Source organism: Cebus imitator, unplaced genomic scaffold (assembly GCF_001604975.1).
Source record: "Cebus imitator isolate Cc_AM_T3 unplaced genomic scaffold, Cebus_imitator-1.0 Scaffold290, whole genome shotgun sequence".
NCBI classification, from domain to species: domain Eukaryota; kingdom Metazoa; phylum Chordata; class Mammalia; order Primates; family Cebidae; genus Cebus; species Cebus imitator.
The window spans coordinates 2535469-2560201 of record NW_016107605.1 but is presented as its reverse complement, the minus strand read 5'-3'; the positions used below and the strand labels follow the sequence as shown (position 1 = coordinate 2560201).

The window sequence follows — 24733 nt, the reverse complement described above, 5'->3', positions numbered from 1 at the left end:
ACGGAGGATCACTGTGTCACCCAGGCTGGAGTGCAATGGCGTGATCTCGGCTCATTGCAACCTCCGCCTCCCAGGTTCAAGTGATTCTCCTGCCGCAGCCTCCTGAGTGGCTGGGATTACAAGCATGTGCCACTGCACCCCGATAATTTTTGTATTTTTAGTAGAGACAAGGTTTTACCATGTTGGCCAGGCTGGTCTCAAACTCCTAACCTCGTGATCCACCCACCTCGGCCTCCCAAAGTGCTAGGATTACAGGCATGAGTCACTGCGCCCGGCATAAACAGTTTTTTAACCATCACTTAGCAATATGCTATGAGCATTTTTCTATGACAGTAAATATTAAAAAATTGTTAATGACCGTATCAAAACCTTTTAACCAGCTTTCATTTGCTAAAGATTTAGAATGCTTCCTGGTTTGCAAAATAAATTTATAAATGATATCATTATAAACATTCTTACAATTAAATCGTTGGGTGCATCCATTATTATTTCCTTAGGATAAATTTCAAGAAGTAAAATTACTGAGTCAAAGGTTTATACATTTTCACAAGTTTGATAAATATTGCCAAATTGCCAGCTAGAGGAGTTTTGCCAATTTATACTTCTAGTAGAGAAGGAAAATTACCTTTTTTTCCTCTGGTTTTCAACAATGTTGTTTATTATAATTAAAAAAAAATGTTATTACCATGGAATTAAATTACAGTATTCGTATTTCCAGGGATTCTTTTACCGTTGACTTTTTGCTTTTGAAAGATTTTGGAAAACTGTGAAATTGGTTTCAAATTTCTTGGCATGTGAATCATCAAAATCCCCACCACCAGAGGCATCTATGTATTTCCTCTTACTAAGTGTTTAAGCATGCGAGATCTTCTCATCCATATAAATTATAATTCCTATTCATAAGAATTCCAGTCTGCTTAAGTTAATCCATTTCTGTAAGATGTTGATAATTCATACCAAAGTCTTACCCTTACATTGTACCTGTTGCAGTGAAATCTTATCCCCAAACTGTTTTACTATAACAAGATTGACTTTTCTTTTCCTACTTACGATTTTAAATATTCATTTTCTTTCCTTTAAAGATTTTTCAGATGTGAATGGTTGGCACCTTCGTTTCCGCTGGTCCAGGGATGCTCCCTCAGAACTCCTGAGGAAGTTCAGAAACTATGAAATATGAAATATCTCTGCTTCAAAAATGCGGAAGAGCAAGACTGTCCCCTACGCTGCCAACATGCAGCCTTTGTTTATATTTTCAGCATGTCATGTTTATATGTCATGTCTGTGAATTGCTGAGTACTAATTGATTCCTTCATCCTTGAACCAGATCTCATAGTGCTTTTTAAATGAGAAAAATTTCAGAAGACAAATTTCTTCCAATATTTGAATAAATTAAAGCTCTTAGATACAGAGTAGATTGTATTATGTTTTTTCCTGTTAATCCTATTTGTAGAAATCCATTAAAAATCAATCTCTGTCCAGTGTGTTTAATTATTTCATTGCTATACTATGATCTCTATTAGTGATGGATATACAAAAAATGTTTTCATATCTTTGACTTACAATGAAATGTGAAATTACTTGCCTAAACCCCATGGAGTGAAATAGATAATTTCCCCAAAGTTCATAAATGAATTTATAATTCAATTTTTTTTTTTAGGGTCTTGTTCTGTCACCTAGGCTAGAGTACAGTGTAATAATCATAGCTCACCATAACCTCAAACTCCTATGCTCAAGTGATCCTCTTGCCTCAGCCTCCCTAGTAGCTGGGACTAGAGACACACACCACCATGCCTGGCTAATTTTTTATTTTCTGTAGAGATGAGATCTTGCTATGCTGCCCAGGCTAGTCTTGAACTCCTGGCCTCAAGTGATCCTCCCATCTTGGCCTCCCAGAGTGCTCAGAATACAGCCATGAGCCACCATGCCTGGACTTGACTGTATTTTAAAAATAATTTGAATAGACATTTCTAATTTAATTTAAAAAGTTATCTATTTGAGGAAATTATGATTTTACAAGATTTCTTGTGTTATATAAGCAAGTGATAATTTTTTTTTTTTTTTGAGATGGAGTCTTGCTCTGTCTCCCAAGCTGGAGTACAATTTTGTGACCTCAGCTCACTGCAACCTCCACCTCCCAAGTTCAAGTGATCCTCCCACCTCAGCCTCCTGAGTAGCTAGGATTACAGGAGTATACCACCATGCCCAGCTGATTTTTTTGTATGTTTAGTAGCAATGGGGTTTCACCATGTTGGCCAGGCTGGCATCAAACTCCTGACCTCAAATGATCTGCCCACCTTGGCCTCCCAAAGTGCTAGGATTATAGGCATGAGCCACTCTGCCCGGCTGCAAATGATAAGTCTATAAAATATATTACAACTATGGAAATGGACCTGTTAGGTAATAGAACTTCTTTGGGTTGCAATTATTGATGGTAACATGTAGTCTATAGTTTCTTCTTAGCTTGTGAACAAGTGAATGAAAAAGAAAAAAAAGGATTTTAGAGTGAAGGTTTCTTAGTGACAGAGTTTTCACTAGGCTACAGCACAATGAGAAAGGTAAAGAGTGTAGAAAGTACTATGGTCTGAATGTTTATGTTCCTCCCAAATTCACAAGTAGAAATTCCTAAAGCCCAAGGTGATGGTAGTAAGAGGTGATGCCTTTGGGAGGTGATTATGTCATGTTGGCCACCCTCATGAATGGGATTAGTGCTCTTATGAAAGAGGTTTGAAAGAGAGAGAGCCCTTGCATTCCTTCCACCATGTGAAGACACAGCAGGAAGTCACCATCTGTAAGCCAGAAAGTGGGGCCTCACCAGATAACAAATCTGCCCTGTTCTTGGACTTCCCAGTCTCCAGAAATGTTGAGAAATAAAATTTTGTTGTTTATAAGCTGCCCAGTTTATAATATTTTGTTAAGTAGCCCAGTGGACTAAGACAGCAATTTTGTTTTCCATTTTTTTCCACTCCCCTCCTCCACAGACAGTGTCTTTTAAAAAGCTAAATTTATTCAGTATAAAGGGCTGTCTGTTATTTAGATACCATGTCCTCCCAACCATTGTAGTTCATTTTAAATTTAAACTTAATTTTTTTTTTTCTTGAGACAGATCTTACTCCGTCGCCCAGGCTGGAGTGCAGTGGCGCAATCTCGACTCACTGCAACCTCAGCCTCCTGAGTTCAAGCGATTCTCCCGCCTCAGTCTCCTGAGTAGCTGAGATTACAGACGTCTGCCACCACGCCTGTTGAGATGAGGTTTCACCATATTAACCAGTCTTGTTTCAAACCCCTGACCTCAGGTGATTCACCAGCCTCGGCCTCCCAAAATGCTGGGATTACAGGCATGAACCACCGTGCCTGGCGCTCCAACCATTGTAGTTTGAAATGTGTTTCCTTTAATGAAATGGTGTCAGAATAGCCTGTATTAGTTTGCCAGGGCTGCCACAACAAAATACCATAGACTAGATGCTTAAACAGTGTTTCTCACAGGTCTGGAGGCTAGAAGTCCAAGATAAAGGTGTCAGCAGGTTTGCTTTCTCTGAGGCCTCTTTTGGCTTGCAGATGGCCACCTTCTTGCTGTGTCCTCACGTGGCCTTTTCTCTGTGCATACACATCCATGGTGTCTCTCCCTTTTCTTATAAGGACACAGTCATATTGGATTAAGTCCCACCCTAATGACTTCATTTTAACTTAATCTCCTTTTTCCAGATCTTATCTCCAAATAAGCTTACATTATGAGGTACTGGGGTTTGGGACTTCAACATATGAATTTCAAGGGCACACAATTCTGTCCATAACATCCATGAAAACTCTTTTTTTTTTTTTTAAACTAATACAACTCTGTTGGTTCTTTTATTTGTATTTGAATTTTTACTGTTTTGTGAAGTCTAAAAGTTAGAGCCAACTGTTTAGATAATTATTTCTATCAATATTTTAGCACCTTAGTAAAACATGGTTTGGCATCACCATTTTGCCAATTTTACTTCAAATATAAAAAATAAATGCAAAAAACCTAGCATGTTAATTTAGTAAAGTGAGCTTTTGGACAACAATTGCCTATTTTTTTTTAATTTTTGTAAATTATTTTATTTCTTCTATGGTGATTTAGAGAGACTATCTTCAAACCAGTACAAACATTTCATAAATAATATATGGCTGTTTTGTAACCAGTTGAGTAATTTGTTGCATAATAAGCCACCTCACATCTTTCAGCAAGAAATACATTAAATTTGAATAGTAAAGACGTTACACAATGAATTAGGACACAATTAAAATTTGCTTTAAATATTTCTTTGGAGGAATGACACCACACTTACACTCAATGAAGAGGAACATTTTTACAGTTCAGAGGTCTTTTGTTATTTTTTACACCTATTATGCCATGAATTCAAAGGGAATAGGTTCCAGCAGCTCAGGCGCCTTCCCATTGGTTCCAACGATCACACTTCTCTGGGTGGAGCAGGCTGGGGCTTCAGTTGAACCCAGGTGCCTTTCTCTTTGGCTTCTTTCTTCTTCTGATCATTTTCCTTCACGCGTTTCAGGGAGCTATCTCGGCTTCTAGAGCGTTTAATGTGCTCCACAAGCACACGAATTCTCTGGGCAAGAATCTTGCTCTCAACTCGTGTGTTGACAACAATGCCAGCGGCATGCTGGGTAACACTGTAGACTTCCGGTTTTGCCTGGTAACACTTGCCGGCATTCCTTTTTGAACAACCCATTCCCTTGATGTCTACAAGATCGCCTTTCTTATAGATTCGCATGCACAGGGTCAAAGGAACAAGTCATTGTTTTCTAAAAGGTCTAGAGAACATCTGTCGGGTGCCTCTCCGCTTTTCCTCTGTGTTCCTCATTTTGGTGAATTATTAGAAAATGGCGGTTCCCGCCAAAAGGCAACAATTGCCTGTTACAATGTCTGCCTCGCCCATGTAGGCACCCAAATAAATACCATATTGAATAAGTGAATTTTTGAATCTAAGAATCAGGGTTTTATTTTAATTTTGCTCCCAGACTGATTTATAACACTGATGACTTTTAATGACTTGTCAAAGGCAAAAACACTTTATTCCCGCATTCCATTCTGTTTTTGTTACAGACTCATTTCCCAATTGTTGACAAGATGGAGCACCAGCTCTTGTTTGCTTTTCTCTCCACTTTAAGGGAGGTTTATAATGGGTCAGGCTTGTGCTAAGCATTTTGTATACTTGATCCCATTTAACTTAGTAGCAGACCTTTTACACTTAAAGACTTAAATACTCCCTGAACGCAAAGTATAAAAAGGGAGGGGACTGTACTGTGATAGTGCAGTCTTTTGAATGAAAAGTAGCAGGAAAACTGGACAACATTTCTTCAATAATTCAGTTCAGTTTCCTGGTGTGTCCAGCACCATAATCGGGTGTGCATATATAGAATAGCACACTTTAAACGCCACTTATTTTTGCATTGTGGCTCAACTTCATGCCATAGTAAACTGATTATGAAAAGACATTTTTACTTAACTTCATGCCATAGTACACTCATTATGAAAAGACATTTTTACTTAACGATTATTAACCTGTAAAATCAGCAGCTCTAAATGGTGAAGATATTTTCTCTTATATTTGATACTGACTGAATGAAGCACATGTTTTTTGAGAATATTATGTGATAAATATTATACTAGCATTTGTGTAGGATTTAGTAGAGACAGGGTTTCACCATGTTGGTTAGGCTGGTCTTGAACTCCTGACCTTGTGATCTGCTCACCTCAGCCTCCCAAAGTGCTAGGATTACAGGTATGAGCCACCGTGCCTGGTTTAGATAATTATTTATATCAATATTTTAGCACTTTAGTAAAACATGGCATTACCATTCTGCAAATTTTACTTCAAAAATAGAAAATAAATGCAAAAAACCTAGCATGTTAAGTGTACACACACACACACACACACACACACATCATACATCATACACAATACATATATTTTGTAGAGATGGAGCCTTACTGTATTGCCCATGCTGGTCTCAAACTCCTGGCCTCAAGTGATCCTCTTGCTTTGGCTTCCCGAAGTGCTGGGATTTTAGGTGTTAGCCATAACACCTGGCCTGTGTAGGATGTCAGAAGGCTTATATCATGTCTCAAGGAGCTGATATTCTAGTGAAGTAAGACAGGTATGTAAATAACTGTCAGTTTAAAAGTAGTATATTGAATTAGTTTAAATATGTAATGTGCTTAGAACATGAGGAGTAAGTGCTTTGTGTATTAGTTACCGTTCTTACTGCATTCGTATGTGTTGAGGCACTATTTCTTGCATATCTTTCCTTAGGTATCCTGGGATTTACACACATTTATGTGTTTTTGTTCCTTACGCAAATGATAGCATAGTATGTTCACTCCTGAATAATTTCCATTTACGCAGTTAATATAACTTGGAAGTTTTTTCATTTTAGTGTTTGAGTGCTAATGTATTCTTTTTACCTGCTACATGGCATTCTGTTGTGTGGATGAACCATACTTTTCTCTCTCTATTTTTTGGTTTGAGACGGAGTTTCGCTCTTGTTTCCCAGTCTGGCGTGCAATGGTGCTGTCTCAGCTCACTGCAACCTCTGCCTCCTGGGTTTAAGTGATTCTCCTGCCTTGGCCTCCCAAGTAGCTGGGATTACAGGTGCACACCACCATACCCAGCTAAGTTTTGGAACCATACTCTTTTTTTTTTTTTTTAACTTATCCTCTATCAATGCCTTTTCAAGCTATTTACAATTTTTTTTTGCAATCACAAATAGCACTGTAATGAACAGCTTTGTATAAAGTATTTCTTCTATGTAAAATATACCTGTAGGATAAATGCCTAGCACTGGAATTTCTGAATTAAAGAGTATGTATGTGCATTTATAATTTGATTACCATATTCTCAAGAAATTAAAAGATGCAATTTGACAGGCTTCAGAGATCTTAGGGCCACTGGTTTAAAAAACCCAGGAAACTATGCTTATTCACTGAGATTCTTGCCTTTTTTCATTCTAGACTGGACTTTGTTGAGTGGCTCAGTCTGAAGCACTGTGCTTATGGGATAATTTACCCAGCACCTTCTCTATCCCCTAATACCAGGGACTGCCCAAGATATAAAGCAATAATAAAACCAGAGCACACATTTCTTCTGGCACCTTCTACAGAGAGAGAGAACAGGGCTTTTTTTTTTTTTTTTTTTTTCTCCAGTGCTGTGGCCACTTGCCTTCTGGGTATCCTGAAATGTTGAAATACAATTCTAAAACATTTTAAGTAAAGGGTAATTCAACAGAGCAACACTGGAAAACCCAGGCAGAATTCACAATTTCCAATGAATCCAAATAATTTTCAGTACCTGGACATATTTCCAACCTGACAAAAATATGCCCCTTGATGAACAAATTAGAAAAGCAGAGAAGACTTTGCAGATATTCCTTCTGTATCACAGAGCTGAATAAGGAGAAGATAAGGTTGTTTTCCTGCTTATGAATTTTCATATCCTTTCCCTGCCCAGATCTGATGGTGGTTACAAGATCAATCACAGCAGCAAGTGTTGATGACTAATATAGTTATTGAGAGGAGTCTTTAATTTCCTGGAGGCAAACACCATTACTTACCACCTCTACATCACAGACGGGAGTTGCCAAGACTACTGGGGAGTCAGTGATGGAAGAAATTATAAAACTGATGCAATTACTGAGAAAATGATGAAATGTCTCACAATGAAAGGCTTCAGTTCCCTTCAATTTCAGGTTCTGTGATATGCATCAATGTGGCCTTGTCCTCAGTGCTATTACTTCTCAGCTCTCTGTGGCAACTCACCCTCATTGTGGGAGTATATTTTGCATCAGACAGCTCATTTTTACCCTTTCTCCTCCAACCTGGTGTCTTGTGTTTCTTCCAATATTTTTGCCTTGATTATTTCTTATATTTTTTGTGGAATTTAAGTGAGGTTTGTGAAGAAGTGGATCTTTCTCTGGTTCTAAACTACTGTGGGATTTAGGGCAAATTATCTGTGCTCCCTGATTCAGCTTCTTCTACCTGTGGCTGGATTAAAGGATCTCCCCTTGTAGAACATAGGATCTTGGCCAAGGGCTAGGCCCCAAGTTGGCCAGTTTAGGAACTTGGTTGGGAGCCAGGACAGTGTGGGACCTTGCAGGTAATGTGTAGGTCAAAAGTGGAAGTTGAGGATTGTGGGGGACATGGGACATGGAAGGCAGAGAAAGAAGATGTGTCTTTTCCACTATTTCTTTCTATTAACTCGCCTTTCTTACTAGTCTTTTAAGTAAAAGGATAAAGACTAGAAAGGGAAACATTATACTTAATTAGGTACATCTATATACACCAGCCCCAAACATCTTGATTATCTTTTCACATTCAGCTGAGTTTGATGCCATTCTAGACAGCATTCCACCTCTAAAGACAGGGTGAAATTTCTACAGTAAATACTGTCCGGCTCACTAGAGCTGGAAATGAGGCTCTAAACGAGGTCTAATAATAATACCAACAGTAACTACTACCTTTAATATTAATACTTTCCAAAGTGTTTCCTGATAGAACTTGTTGTGAACCTCACAACTAATCTCATTTCAATGTCGACTTTGTTACATTCTAAAAACCACAATAAAATGGAAAACATTTTTGTTTCATTCTATTTTTTTTTTTTCTTAAACCACTGGTTCTCAACCTTGGATTCAATGGAGAACATGAAAACCCTGGTTCTCACCAGCAACACTGTGACATATATATTTGGTCTTTGCTTCTGTTTCCTGTCATAGGGCTCTTAAAACCCTTGGAATCTCTGGAATGATAAGTGTCTTTTGTATGCTAATGAGATGACTGGTGGCAGGATGCAGGTTGGAAAGACTACGGCATGATTAGAAAGTTGGGACTTTCAGCCTCACCCAGCTCAGGGAGAAGGGAGAAGGGCCGAAGCCTGAGCTGATCACTGATGGTCTATGATGTAATCAAGGATACCTACCTAATGAATCCTACATAAAAACACAAAAGGACAGGGCTTGGGGTGGGGCCTCCGGATAGCTTCTGGATAACACCTGGAAGTTCTTGGAGGGTGGTGCCTGGAGAGAACACAGAAGCTTCATGCCCCTTCCCACATACCTTGATCCATGCTTCTCTTCCATCTGGCTGTTCAGCTTGGGAAAGAAAAGAGAAATAAACTCTTTATATTAATTTTGCCTCAGTCTTTGTTTAGGTCAACAGTCTGTATCCTTTGTAATATCCTTTATAATAAATGGGTAAGTGTAAGTAAAGGATTTCTCTGAGCCACTCTAGCAAATTAATGAAACCCAAGTAGTGGATGGTGAGAAACCTGATTTACAGCCAGACAGAATCACAGGACACAAGCTGGGGCTTGCAATTGGCATGTGAAGTCGGGGAGAATTCTGTGGGACTGAGTCCTTGCTCTATGGGATCTCAGGCTATCTCCAGGTAGACAGCGTCACAATTAAATTGAATTCAAGGACACCTTGCTGGAGAAACCTTTAGATAATTGACTAGTTGGTGGTGGGGAGAAATCCCCATACGTTTTAGTGACCAGAGGTGAAACATTCTGCGTAATAGAGGAGGGTAGGCAAAACGCTTTGGTTTTCCTAATATCTCAATGCCACCCCTCTCCACCCACCCCAGAGATTCTGATTTCATGTTTCTGGGCAGGAATTTCACAACTCTCAGGTAATTCTAACATGCCGCTGAGGTTGAGGATCATAGCGGCTTAAACAATACAAGCTGTAGGTGAAATGGTTAATGTCTTGGTGGCTCTCCCTCTTCCATGTGACCTGCTATTTCTAGGAGTCGCTATGACCCGAGGGGCACTCCCCCTGGGCTCCCAAACAGGTCTCTTACTCACTGAGGCCACTGTCTCTGCCCTAACTCTCTGATCCTCATCTCCATCTTGGAGCGCCCCCTGCTGCTGGATACCTGCCGGTGAAGAAAGACGGTCTTCTCTCCCGGCAGCTTCCTTCTCACTAGATTTCTCTTGAAGTTTCTCAGTGTCTGGTTCTCATCCTTGAACCATGCGGCCACAGATCCTGACTGCTGGGCCTGGTGGGGAGCGCAGGCCCGGCAGTCAGGATCTGTGGCCGCATGGTTCAGGGATGAGAACCAGACATCTTTACTCTGACCATCTCCCTCCTCTCTCACCTTGTTCCCATGCAAGTGTCTTTCCACCCCAAGCTTCAAAAAAGAAACACCTGGGCCAATAAATGACAAAAGATTCCTCAGTGTGTGAATGTAGAGAGTGGTGTGATGTGTCTCCACTAGTAGCAGCTAGCTAAAAATGCTGTTTTAGAGATTCCATTAGTGTTCAAACAACGTGGGACAGAACATTTTAGAAATAGAAGCTGTCAGTCATTTGATGTGAAGGTTGTTCATCAAAAAATACTTGAAGAGAAATAGCTGTGTGGCATTAGGCATGTCCCTTCTCTGAGTTTGTTTCCTCCCTTGTAAAATGAGGAAATATAAAATTAAACTAGGAAAATTGTGAATCAAAATCAGACTGAGTGATTTAAAAAGTTATTTTCAGGTCTAAATTCAAGGACTCAGGGAGTTTCTGTATCACAGCAAGGCCACTACTGGCAGAATACACATTGTTCATGGTGTAAACTGTGTTGGTGAAGAGGGTAGCTCTGGGGATGGCACTTACCAGCAGTAACATCAGTTAGGCAAGTTCATTAACCTCCCTGTGCCTCAGTTTCCTTATCTGTGAATCGGTAATGGAGATGGCAACTACCTTTGTGTAGGACACAAAATATTAACTGTTAATAGTAGTGCTATAGTTTTTTTACTTTTCCGAGATGGAGTCTTGCTCTGTCACCCAGGCTGGGGTGCAGTGGCACCATCTTGGCTCACTGCAACCTCTGCCTCCCAGGTTGGAGCAATTCTTCGGCCTCAGCCTCTGGAGTAACTGGGATTACAAGTATGCAACAGCATGCCAAGCTAATTTTTTTTTTTAGATAGAGTTTCGCTCTTTTTGCCCAGGCTGGAGCCCAATGGCTCCATCTCGGCTCACTGCAACCTCTTCCTCCTGGGTTCCAGGGATTCTCCTGCCTCAGCCTCCCGTGTAGCTGGGATTACAGGTATGCGCCACCATGCCTGGCTAATTTTGTACTTTTAGTAGAGGCAGTTTTCACCATGTTGGCCAGGCTGGTCTTGAACTCCTGATCCACCTGCCTCAGCCTCCCAAAGTGCTGGGATTATAGGTGTGAGCCACCATGCCCAGCTAGTAGTACCATAGTTTGAATGTGATGTCTCCTCCAAAATTCATGTTGAAATTTAATTCCCATTGTGCTGATATGAAGAGGTGGGGCCTTTTGGAAAGTGATTAAGTTGTCACAGAGCAAGCAGTGGGCTTGCTGCCCGACAGACCTAGAAGCCAACACTGTGGCACTGGCTTTTTAGAAAAGAAAGGCCTTGTTAAGTCAACTGGCAAGGAGACAGGAGGCAACGCTAAAATCTGTCTCCCAACCTGGGAGCTGGGGTAGATTTTATAGGCAGAGGGTAATGAGGCATGATCTGATTAGATCTTGCCATGAGATGATGCTGGGAGGTGTGATCTGACTGGATCATGCCATGGGGTGATGCCAGGGCTTGATCTGATTGGATCATGGATCATGCCATTGATGTGCTTGCTTCTTAATTCATTCCTTGTTCCTTGGTTGGAGCACTTAGGTTCCACCTGTGGTTGCATGCTTGGTTCATCTGAGCATGATCAGGTTACATAACTTGCAACCTGGGGGTCCATGGCAATTGAAAAACAACTCACCATTTTATCACACAGAGTAGAACCAGATTGGGCTGGCTCTGTAGTTAAGAGTCCTTAGGGCTCTACCCTCATGTACGTATGAATGCCCCTATAAAAGGGACTTCAGAGAGAGTTTGTCTTCTCACCCCTCCCTTCCATTGGCCAATCCTCCCCTCCTAAGGATGCATCAACAAGGCACCATCTTGGAAGCAGAGATGTGGCCCTCACCAAACACCAAACCTATGGTGGTAGACTTCCCAGCCCCCAGAATTGTAAGAAATGAATTTCTGTTGTTTGTAAACCACCCAGCCTGTGGTATTTTGTTATAGTGGCACTAATGGACCAAGACAAGCAGCAACTGGCAAAGAAAATTCGAGAGTCACTGAAACTATTTTTTTCATCACTTTCCCATTTTCTAGAATGGTGCTCCAGCATCACCCAGAAGCTTGTTACAAATGCAAGTTTTTGGACCTCACCCCAGACCTACTGAATCAGAATCTGTGAGGTCCAAGGCCCACGAATTTGTTTTAACAGTCTCTCCAGGGGATTCTTTGACACGCTAAAGTTTGAGCAGAACTGTTCTAGATTCTTGCTCCTCAAAATGTGGTACAAAGCTCAGCATCATCATCAGCATTTGAACTTAGTAGACTTGCAGAATCTTGGGCCCCACTTTGGATCTGCTAAACTATAGTCTGAGTTTTCACAAGATCCCCAGGTGTTTCCATGCTCAATAAACCTTGAGAAGCACTGCCCTAGAAATGTATCTCTCATATGATAGCCAATAAGCATACATGGCTATGAAAATTAACATTAAATAAAATTTAACATGGAGTTCCTTACTCACATTAGCCACATTTCGAGTACTCCATGGTCACATGGAGCTAGTAGTTCCCATATTGGACAGTACAGATTATAGAACATTCCCATTATCTCAGGAAGTTCTATAGGACAGTGCAGCTTTACAGTAATTATTAGCATTATATTTTATAACCATAGAGAATCTGGGAGAAGCAGCTTGCCTGAGACAAAGTGGACAAAGTAATGTTCATCAGACCCAGGCGGGTGAAGTAGATGAGTGAAGTAGGCCAATTATGAGAGAACCAGGAGCACAGACACAGTAAGTGACCAGTGATACGCAACCCACGTGCTGGGGCTACAGTAGGGAGTGGTGGGCGCTGTGGTAACCTAGAAAAAGCATGTTTTGATCCAGCCAATAGTTACTAGGGAGGAGGCTAGGCCCAGGATAGGCTGGGCTAGGCAGTTCTGTTTTTGTTTGAGAAGTTAGAAATTTGGATTTTTATGATTCTTAAATTTTGATCACTAAATTAAAAATTAAAAATGCTGAACTGAGGCCAGGTGTGGTGGTTTATGCTTGTAATCCCTTTGGGAGGCCAAGGAGGGAAGATTGCTTGAGTCCAGGGGTTCAAGACCAGCCTCGGCAACATAGTGAGACCCTCTCTTTATAATGCATAAAAAAAAAAACATAGCCAGGCATGGTGGTGCATGACTGTAATCTCAGCTGAGGTGGGAGGATCACTTGAGCCCAGAGGTTGAGGCTGCAGTGAGCTGTGATTGAACACTGCATTCCAGCTTGGGGAACAGAGGGAGACTCCGTCTCAAGAAAAAAAAAAAGCTATATGCTGTACTGGCCAAGGAAACATTCCTGAAGGCCTAATTTCACCTTGGTGTTGCAACCTGCAAATCACACTGGCCTGTTCTGCCTTGTGATAATCACTTCAGCTGAATTAAATTTAAAGGAGTTCGATTGAGCAGTGAATGATTCACGAATCGGGCAGACCCCAGGATCACAGCAGATTCACAGAGACTCCAGTGCGGCCACGTAGTGGAAGGTTTATAGACAAAAAAAGGGAAATGACGTACAGAAATTGGAAGTGAGATACAGGACAGTTGGATTGGTTACAGCTCGGCGTTTGCCTCATTTGAACGCAGTTTGAACACTCAGCAGTCCGTGAGTGGCTGAAGTATAGCAGCTGGGACTGGCCGATACTCCGCTATGGTTACAGGTGCATACTTCTAAGTTAGGTTTTCAGTGTTGTCTGCCTCTTAAGCTAGGTTGCGGTTTGTCTACAAGACTCAAATATAGAAGTACAGAGTCCTTCTCAGGCCATGTTTCGTTTGCTTTAACACTTGCCAAGGTCAGCTGTTCGTCTTGTGTATGTCTTCCTTTCCTGCCTCTTTTTCCTCTTTCTCCTCTTGTTTTGATCTTGTCTTTGCTTTCCCTTCCCTTTTCTTCTTTTCTTCCTCCTCTTCTAATTTTCTTTCATTCAGTAAGCATTTATTGAATGTGCTAGGCACTGTGGTGGACTCAGGGTAAAAAGATGAAACAACATTGCCCCTTCCCTCAAAGAGCCCACAGTTTTGTCAGGGACTTGGACATGCATGCAGATAATGACAGGAATTTAAGAAGTGCTATAGTAGAAATATATTCAAAGCCTTATAGAGCAGTAGATAAAGGAGCAAGCCAACTTAGTGAGGGGAGAGTCAGAGAGGTCTTCACAGAGGTATGGATATCTACCCTGGCTTTTGAAGAATGCATAGGAGTTCTCCAGGATGAAGAGCTGGGATGAGAGGTAAGAGGGTATTTTAGTAGAAGGAACAGTGTGGAAGTTTCACAGCACTTAGTGTGTTTGGAAAGAGAAAGTTTCTAGGTGGCTGATGTGTGGGACATGTACAGTTGCATATTAGAATTTCTAGTTCTTTTTTTTTTTAGACAGAGTCTCGCTCTGTCACTCAGGCTGGAGTGCAGTGGTGCAATCTTGGCTCACTGCAACCTCTGCCTCCCAGTTTCCAGTGATTCCTTTGTCTCAGCCTCCCAGGTACCTGGGGTTAAAGGTGCCCGCCACCATGCCCAGATAATTTTTTTTTGCATTTTTAGTAGAGATGGGATTTCACCATGTTGGCCAGACTGTTCTCAAACTCCTGACCTCAGGCAATCCACTGCTTCAGCCTCCCTCCCAAAGTCCTGGGATTACAGGTGTGAGCCACCGCACCTGTCCAGACTATCTTGTTCTTAAAAGCCTGACAGCTAGTCTCTCCCCATTACTGTTCAAGCCACCTTACCACCTTTCCTCAGGCTCCTTCCATCATGGCCTTGTGGCTCCTGAATCCACAATCTTCCTCTTGGCTCCTCTTTTCACCTGACCCTGCTGTCTCTCTTTTTCACTCCTTCCCTCCTGCTAAGATCTCCCTCCATCCACTTTAAATTCTTGTCACTCAGAGCAGTTCAGAAATCCTCAAACTCCTACTCCCATGGTCAGTTTCAGTGAAGTCATCTAGGGTTCAACTCCACCAGAGGGAGAAAAAAGATGCTGAGATTGTTAGCCTACCTCCTAGGAAGGTGGCTTAAATATCAGCTTAAATGTGAGGACCTTATTTGAATCCTGATTCAAACTGTTAGAAAACCAAGACAATTTATGAGACAATGCAAATCGGAATACTGAATGGATTTTATTGACCAACATTTTAAGGTGTGATAATGTTATTGTGGTTATGTTAAAACAAAGAGTCTTTAGAGATGGATCAGATGTTTACAGATGAAAGGATATAAGGTCTGAGGTTTGCTTCAAAATAATACAGGAGAGGAGGGGGAGTGGATGGGGATACAGATGAAATGAGATTGGTAGAGAATTGATGATTGTTGAACCTGGGAGATGGATACTTAAGGGTTCATCATACTAGACTCTACTTCTAAGTATGTTTGCATATGTGTTATGCTTGAAATGTTCTGTTATTGGTTGAATTATGTTCCTCTAAAAGGTAGGTTGAAATTCTAGTCCCCTCTTACTTGTGAATGTGACCTGATTTGGAAATGGGGTCTTTGCAGATGTAATCAAGTTAAGATGAGGTCATTAGCGTGTGCTCGAATCCAATATAACTGGTATCCTTAGAGGAAAACTCCATGTGAAGACAGGGACACGAGGAATGTCAAAGATTGATGGCTACCCAGAAGCTGTGACGAGGCAAGGAAGGACTTTCCCTTTGAAGGAGCAGGAACCTGCCAATAACCTTGAATTCTAGGCTCCAGAACTGAGACAATCAATTTCTTTTAGTTTAGGCCAGACATAGTGGCTCATGCCTGTAATCCCAGAACTTTGGGAGGCCAAGACAGGTGGATTGTCTGAGCCCAGGAGTTCAAGACAAGCCGGGACAACATGGTGAAACCCCAACTCGACAAAACATACAAATATTAGCTGGAGGTGGTGGCATGCACCTGTAGTCCCAGCTACTAGGAGGCTGAGGTGGGAGGACTGCTTGAGCTTGGGAGGTTGAGGCTGCCGAGAGCCAAGTTTATACCACTGCACTCCAGCCTGGGTGACAGAATGAGAACCTGTCTCAAAAAAATGAATGAATAAAAAAATTTCTTTTGATTTTAGTTACTTAGTTTGTGGTTCTTTGTTACAGTAGCTCTAGGAAACTAATATACTCTATCATAAAAAATTAAAAGAATAAAGATCAACTACTTTCCTCCCTTAAATTTTTTTTCTTTTTTTCCTCTGCTTCCTCTAAATAATCTAAATACCTTTATCATGCATAGGTGCATCATAATCTAAATACCTTCATTATATGTTCACTTTGGGTATGATTTTCTGTTACTTTTTTTTTTTTTTTTTTTTGACAGGGTCATAGCTCTGTTGCTCAGGCTGGAGTACAGTGGTACANGTCATAGCTCTGTTGCTCAGGCTGGAGTACAGTGGTACAATCACGGTTCTCTGCAGCCTCAACCTCCTGGACCCACTCAATCCTCCTGCCTCAGCCTCCCAAGTAGTAGGGGCCACAGGCATGCACCACCATGTCCAGCTAATTTTTGTATTTTTTGTAGAGATAGGATCTCATTATGTTACCCAGGCTGGTCTTGAACTCCTAGGCTCAATAATCCTCCTGACGTGGCCTCCCAAAGTGCTGGTATTATAGGCAGGAGCCACCGCACCCAGCCTGCTGTGTTACTTTGAATCCGAAGGATGACACAGAACTGAAAATCTAAAAGTGAGAGGTTGAGGGGGAGATAAGGAAAGAGGGATTCCTAGAAAACTAGACAAAGGTGTAAACAAGAACCTTCAATTCTACGCAGCCTCACCAGGCTCTTGCATGTCCCGAATAAGCCATGATCCTTTGAGCCATTGTTAGTTCCTCTGGGTTAGGAGACCTGGTTTTTGGTTCTAGCACTGCCATTTTCTAACTCAGAGATGGTGGGCAAGCTGTTACATACAGAAGACTTGTTTTCTCCTTAGGAAAGTGAGGGAGCTGAGTTACGTAAGGAAGCCTTCCTTACTTCTCTCACATTGGCTCGGGGGCTCCTTCAGCCAGCACCTGCTCTAGCGTGCGTGACACCATCTTGTCCTCCGTTGTCATCTGTGGCTATGGCAAGTCTAGGAGCTCCCCAAGGCAGGAACCGTCTTGTTCACCACTGGATCTCCTCTCTGAGCACCTGGGCCTGCAACGTAGCAGATGCTTAATGAAAGTAGCCAACGTAACCACACTGTATTTATGGTAAATCTGTACAAACACTTGGTAAAAATTCTCTTTCAGAGAATTGGAGAAGTCATACATCTGTGTGTATCTGTTTTAATTCTTTACTCTGGGCTCTACCAGGGACTGCCCTTTTGCATTCCTATTTGGGGATCAGTCTCAGGGACATCCCCTCCTTACTCCCAGCACTGGGGCTTCCGCCCTCAGCGTGCTATGGCACTGGTTATACATTTGTTGCAATGCCCAGAACAGTGCTGAGGACAACTAAAGTACTTGTCCAGGTTAGACTTTGTGTGTGTCGAAAGTTTTGTGCCTTTTAGTGCTGAGGGTTAAACTTTACAACTGGTTTCAGAAGGGAAACAGGAAAGTGACACAGTACTATGGGTGTTTAACAAGAACTTGGAAGAAGAATTTTTCTTTGCTCAAGGGAAGATATGAGCAGTCTAGATATGCATGTACAGTTGAAGCCCTGAAGAAAAATGAGCCTGGGAAAGCACTTCAAACAAATGCATGTTGGTTTCTGCAGAGCAAGGAACAAGATGTTTCCTTAGGAGTGATTTCATTTCAGGAAAAAAAAAAAAAAAAAGAATTTCAGGATGCAAAGTTACCCTGGAAGAAATGTGTAATCATATTACAATGATTTTAGCAGTGTGTACATCAAGATTTTACCATTTGGGCAAACTTGTCTTACAAAAAGGTCAGGTCTTTGAAAGGCCTAGGCAGGCAAATCACTTGATCCCAGGAGTTCAACACCAGCTTGGGCAACATGATGAAACTTCATCTCTACAAAACATCCAAAAATTAGCCAGGCATGGGGCACACACCTGTAGTCCCAGATACTCAGGAGGTTGAGGTGGGAGGATCCCTTGATCCTCGGAGGTCCAGGCTGGGCTACAGTGAGCTATGATTGTGCCATTGCACTCCAGTCTGAGTAACAGGGCGAAACTCTGTCTCAAAAAAGTAAAATAAATAAAAAATAAAAAAAGCCCAACCATCTCTTTACAAGGTGTTTTCTAAGATCTAAGCTTCTCTGCTTCTCTGAGTAGAATTTTTAAATTCCACTTTCAAAGCTTCCCAAGTAGGTTTTACCTAGATTAAAAATTGATAGAGGGCATGATAAGGAAGTGTAAAGTTCCCCCCACCCCCAGCAGAATATTGACATGGTCTCCAGAAAAAAATCTTCACGTCTGTAAACTCCGGTCACGTTTCCTTAGAAGGCCACAAGATGGCAGCATTGGGCTAATAGAAGCAGAGGACTCCACCTAGAACGCGGTTGCAAGTGGCTGTGATGATGCAAAAAGACTCCAGATCTGGTTGTTTCTATACCTCGATGGTGTGGTCTGCTATTATTGCTGTCCACTGCAGGCATTTCATGAATAAGACCTAGTGGGGCTTGAAGAAATCTTAGACAATCTAGCAATTCTGTGGTTGCTCAGGTCAGTGCTGTCAGTGCAGAAGAGAAATACTTTTGTTCACAAGGAGTATGTGTGTGCCAAGAATCTGAAACTTTTTGCTGTCTGAAAGCATTGTGGGCAGAGGTAAGACTGATGTGGAAGCTTGGATGAACATTTTAGGATGTTATGAAATAGGTGTAGAGAGGTGATACAACACTGAAAATATATTCAATATCACTAGATGATGTTATAATGAATTGTCACTAGATGGTGGCCTTCAACAAGGTAGAGAGATATGCCTGTTTTATTGACCAACCTACCCTTAGCATGCAAAAATGTTGTCACAGTCTGGGGGTCGTGGTTCATGTCTGTAATCCCAGCACTTTGGGTGGCTGAGGTGGGAGGATTGCTTGAGCTCAGGAGTTCAAGATCAGCCTAGGCAGCATGGTGAGACCCTCCACCTCTACAAAATAATTAAAATATCAGCCAGGCATGGTTGCATGCCTGTAGTTCCAACTACTCGGGAGGCTGAGGTGGGAGGATCACTTGGGTCCCAGAGGTTGAGGTAGCTGTGAGCCATGATCATGCCACTGCACTCAGCATGAGCAACAGAGTGAGACAGTGTAGTGGTGTGATCATGGCTCACAGCAGCCTCAGCCTCCACCTTCTGAGTTCAAGCCATCCTCCCTCTTCAGCCTCCCTAGTAGCTGGGACTACAGACTTGGAACACTACACTCCAGCCTGGTGACAGAGTGAGACCCTGTCTCCAAAAAAAAAAAAAAGAAGAAGAAGAAGTGTTGCTACACACTGATTACCTTTTCCACCAAATCATGGTCTTATAGTTTCTTATAGTTTCTTCCACAATGACACTTTTGGAGAATGGGCTTAGAAGGAGCTGTTGCTGGGCTATATTCTCCTTCTTCCTCCTCCCAGGCTCATTTCACCTGCCACCTTGAATATTCTCAGTATAGATATGCTTTCTATGCCAAGGATCTATACTAGTTTCCCAAAGTGTGATCAGGACAGCACTGCATCTCAATTGTTTTAAAAAGTGTGGATTCTTAGGCTCACCCCACATCTGCTGAATCAGAGTCTCTAACAGTGAGGTCCAGGGATTTTGATTTTAATAAGCTCTCTTAGGTAATGCTTCTAATGTTTGAGAATCTCTGATATAAGAAGGACCTCCTACAGCCTCGGAGCCTGGTGGGTCAAGAAAGATACTTCCTCAAATAGCTTGTGAGATAAGAAAAGAGAGAGAAATGAAAGTTTAGACCATAATAGACCCACATGTATCTCAGAATCAGTCAGTCAAACCTAGCTATCCCTAATAGATCCTAAAGTGGATGCTAACAATTACACTGCTAATGAGGAGCAGAAAGTAATGTGAATTAATTCCTGTTATCTTTCAGGCTACATTTTGCTTTCTATCAGTTATTTTAAATGGTGGAACGTGGGGCAAGATGGGTAAAATGGGGAAGGAGTGGATAAATCTTAAAATCTAACAGAGTTTTAAATTTTCTAAAAGTAGATATTGACTATATACTCTCAATTTGAAATTTATTAGCTTTTTTCCTTTGAAATTACTATCCATTGTTTTCAGTAAGGATCCTCCCAAGAGTCAATTTTAGTTGCAGGTTTAGGGCCTAATAACTGAAAGTCAGAGATTCAATAGCAAATCCAATTTAGTAGCAATGAGTAAACATATGGTAAAACATAGAAACTCTGCTAGTAAGCAAAGAAAAACAAATTAAACAAAACTGAGTGTGTCTGCCTGGCAAATTAGCAAAACATAAAAGAAAGGGAAAAAACACTGAAAGTGATAATACTCAATGTAGATGAGGGTTCCATGATTCCAATTTTCTTATACATTCTTGGTGGCCCTAAACATGAGTATAATTCTTTAGCAATGCAATTTAAAAATACATATTTAGAGCCATCAACATGTTCATATCCTCTGCCTTAACATTTGCATTTTTGGAACTATAGATCCTAAAGGAATGACAGGGATTATGGAAAAAAGCTTGTATCATAAAAATACACCTAACAACATTACGTGCAGAGAAAAAAAGAGTTTAAGTGTGCAACAGTTGATTTTTAAAATTTGATACAGCTACTGTGTAGTCTACTATAGAGCTGTTAAAAACAATGATTATGTCTACAGAGTCAGAACCAAAAAGAAAAAATATTTTAAAATCATGATTATGAAGACAAAGGAGCAGCAAAAAGCCCATAAGGTAATTTTAATGTAAAATACAAAATATATCCTGTTACCTTCTGTGCATCTCTGTATGTATGAAATAGTCAATGATTTAATCATTTAATTTGTAATTTAAAAACTTTTATTTTTTTGAAATGATTAGCCATAGCATTAAGAATTTTTTTTTTTTTTTCTTTTGAGCTGGGGGCGGTGGCTCATACCTGTAATCCCAGTCCTTTGGGAGGCAGAGGCAGGAAGGTCACTTGAGCTTAGGGGTTACAGATCAGCCTAGGCAACATAACAAGACCCCATCTCCACAAAAAACAAAAAAATTAGCTGGGCATGGTAGCGCATGTCTTTAGTTCCAGCTACTCCGGAGGCTGAGCTGGGAGGATGGCTTGAGTCCAGGAGGTCAAGTCTGCAGTTAGCTGTTACTGTGCCACTGCACTTTAGCCTTGGCAATTTTTTTTTTTTTTTTTTTTTGAGACAGGGTCTCGCTGTGTGCCCAGGCTGTACTGGAACTCCTGAGCTCCAGTGATCCTCCCATGTCAGCCTCCTGCCTTAACTTCTGAGTAGCTGGGACTACAAGCACCTGCCACAATACCCCTGATGATTTAATTTTTAATGTAGCCATGTATTAGACAATATAAATATAGGACAGATCAATGTGTTAAGGTGCTTGATTACATATGATTTTATTTTCTCTATTTCCCAAGTGTTTTATAAGTCAGAGTCCCAGCTACCTTCTACTTGTCCTTCTAGACCCACTCCGTGTCCTGTTCTGACACAGAGGCTGAGCAGTTGCATTGGCAACAGGGAGGCCTAACTGGGGAGCAAAAAGAAGGCAGATGAGTGAGGTGGTGTACTACCATCCCAGCTCCTTCCCAGAAGGATCACCTTCCCCTGGTTGTGTGCGCTTTAGCAATGCAATTTTGGAGTATATATTTATTCCTCCTCGGGGCCAGCCCTTTCCTCAGAACTTTCTGCTTCAGGAATCTGGTGGCTGTTCTCTCTCTTCTTAGGGGCGATGGCAGCTCAGTGTCCCCTGTGGTTTCTTTAGACTCTCCCCATACCTTTGTAGTCTTTTTTATTTAATCTGAAATTGTTCTAAATTGAATGTGCTTTCCGTCTCCTGCTGAGATCTTGACTCACATAAGAAGTTTGAAACTTTTATCATTTTAAAAATGTGGTCAGCATCCACCAGAACCTGTGACATTGCAGCCTGAAGAGTCATGACAGGAAAATGTTACAGCTTGTGGTAAATTTTAGCTGGAAAGATGAAAATCTCTGTATTTCCCCGGTAGCCAAACATTACTCCTACAGAGAAATCCTCAAATGCTGTAGTAATAATAACACAGAGTAAGAAGGAACAGCTAAAAAACCGAGATGTGAAGATATGGCCTAGCCAGTAACAGGCTGGATGTTTTATAGAGACAATCTAGAGAAAAATGGTTTGAGTATTATTTTTTTAAATGAAGTTTTAAAGGCAGTGGGGAAAAAAACCCCAAATAATTCAGAAAGACATACTACTTGAAGGTAGTGCTGATGTATTAATACGTGCTAGAAATGAATGGCTCAGGAAGCATCAATATGCCTCAGCCCTGGTCATTTTTCAAGCCGGGAGGAATGTAAACCAAAATCAAATTGTCAAAGTAGATTCGAACGATCTATTGGCTAATTTCGTGGCAAAAGCAGGCATAGGAGAAGCAATAGATAACAGCATTTCGGAACCTCTTTGCCTGCATTTTAGAAATAAATTAGTTTCCAGAATGAATGTGCCTTCAAGTGAGTCTTGCAAAGGAGTTGGGACTGCATCATGATATTCATGTAGGTACTGAAAAAAATTCATAGAGTTCTACATCTCACCCCTGAAACGTTCTGCAAGCGGAAGCAGTGACTGAGGGTGGGTCTCATGCACCTCCCATCTCTCTCTTGCTTTATAATTGACCCTTGCCATTCTGCAGAGAAGGCTCCAGACCTTCCTTCTTTGTAACTGCAGTCATTATCTTCCCTCTTATGAGCCAGAGGCAGTGAGCGTTACACCCAGAAGGTATTTGAGTTAGCAGAAGCTGTGGTCACAGAAATCATGACTGGAGCGTCTTGAATTGTTAATAAAAATTTCAGGATGTCCAGTCATTTCTGGGGAGCTTCTGGAGCTGAGGAGAAGTGAGGGAAACAGAAGCAGTAAGGAAAATAACAGCTTCTAAGAATTGACTTGTTTGAGAAGTCATAAGGTAAAGGGATACTTTTCCTTCTGGTTCTTCCGTTTCCCTAGAAATGGCATAGACAGAGGTGGGAGTGAGTACGCTTCCCTTTTCTAGAGTATTTGTGTAGGCCGTGCTTCTAGAACTGGTGGACTACGGTGATTTCTTGTGCCCAATTCCTGATACCTGCACAACCGGCTGACCCCTTCTAATTCTGGATGACTTGGATTAAGAGTCCTGTTTTAGAAAATGTCACATATTCAAGAGTTTTCTTCTTCTTTTTTTTTCTTTGAAGCATTTGTTTTTGGGAAATCAAAAGATTAGAAACAACTTTAGTGGTCATCAATAGGGATTTGGTTAAATAAATAAAGATGTATTCATTCTGAAGCAGTGAGCTCCACCTGCAGCTGGCATTTGAGTTAGCAGAGGCCATTTTTAATGAGCAAATTCTTCACAGAGAAAGACAGTGCATATCTTCAAATAACAAAAGCAGGGTTCAGAACATGTTGAATAATATGCTAACATTTGTGTACAATATACATATGTTCTTGTATGTGCATAAAGAATACACTGAAAGAAAAAGTGAGAAACTGATAACTGGTGGCCTTTGGGAAGGGGACCTTGGTGGCAGGAGGACAGGGGTGAGAGGAACCCATTGTGATTTTTGAATCATAAGAGTATGTTACCTATTCAATAAGGAAATTAATATTATTTAATAACAAAAGTCACTGCTTTGTCTTGCCACCAAATAAGATTGTTAGTGTTTTAATTCTTGACTTCTTCTAGTATACTAATGTTCTTTTTAGCTTTTCTGGAGATCCATCCTTCCTTCTTTCCTTCCTCCCTCCCTTCCTTCCTTCCTTCCTTCTTTCCTTCTTTCTTTCTCGAGGCAGAGCCTTGCTCCATCACCCAGGCTGGGGTACAGTGGCATGATCTTGGCTCACTGCAAACACTGTCCCCTGGGTTCAAGTGATTCTCCTGCCTCAGGCTTCTGAGTAGCTAGGACTACAGGTGCCCACCACCATGCCCAGCTAATTTTTGTATTTTTAGTAGAGATGGGGTTTTCCCTGTGTGGGCCAGGCTGGTCTTGAACACCTGACCTCAGGTGATCCACCTGCCTCTGCCTCCCAAACTGCTGGGATTATAAATGTGAGCTACTGTGCCCAGACTTTGAGTATTTCTTGAAAATGAGACAGAATATAAATTAGTTATTGCTTCTATATACCTATTTAAATTTATTTGTGTGTATGTTCTTAAATCTATTTGTGCACATATCTGTGAGGTGTGTGTGTGTGTGTATGCATGTTGAGGGGTGTGTATATTTCAGGAAACTATTAAGGACAAGGAGAAGTTTCTAGCCAAGAATGTCAATGTGTGAAAGGACCAGAAATTGCTATTCTGTTCTGTGGGAGTGTGTAACGCAGCCTCACTGGTCTTATGGAGTCATGCTGGGCAGTAGTACGAGACAAGGTTGAAAAGATGTTAGGGCCAAATTATGAAAGGCCTTGTGAATGAAACTGGGAAGCTTGGCCGTTACTCTGCCAGCCATCTACTGGGGGTCTGTGGACAGGAGAGACAGGCGGTCAGAATGGTGTCTAGAAAGAGGTCATGGTGGCCGGGCATGGTGGCTCACACCTGAAATCCCAGCACTTTGGAAGGCCAAGGCAGGCAGATCACCTGAGGTTAGGAGTTCGAGACCAGCCTGGTCAACATGGT

General features: G+C 41.4%; 1 protein-coding gene and 1 pseudogene across 1 annotated transcript in view; one reads left to right on the top strand and one right to left on the bottom strand.

Moving 5' to 3' along the window:
* DNAJC12 (DnaJ heat shock protein family (Hsp40) member C12) overlaps positions 1-1624 on the top strand; it is a 40957-nt gene extending 39333 nt beyond the window's left edge. The window contains exon 5 of the mRNA XM_017502071.2: positions 1092-1624. Coding sequence (XP_017357560.1) covers positions 1092-1177 — 86 coding nt within the window. The 3' untranslated portion in view covers positions 1178-1624. The remainder of the gene's footprint in view (positions 1-1091) is intronic.
* A 2550-nt stretch (positions 1625-4174) lies between these two features.
* LOC108285086 lies at positions 4175-4844 on the bottom strand (annotated as a pseudogene).
* Between the last annotated feature and the right edge of the window lie 19889 nt (positions 4845-24733).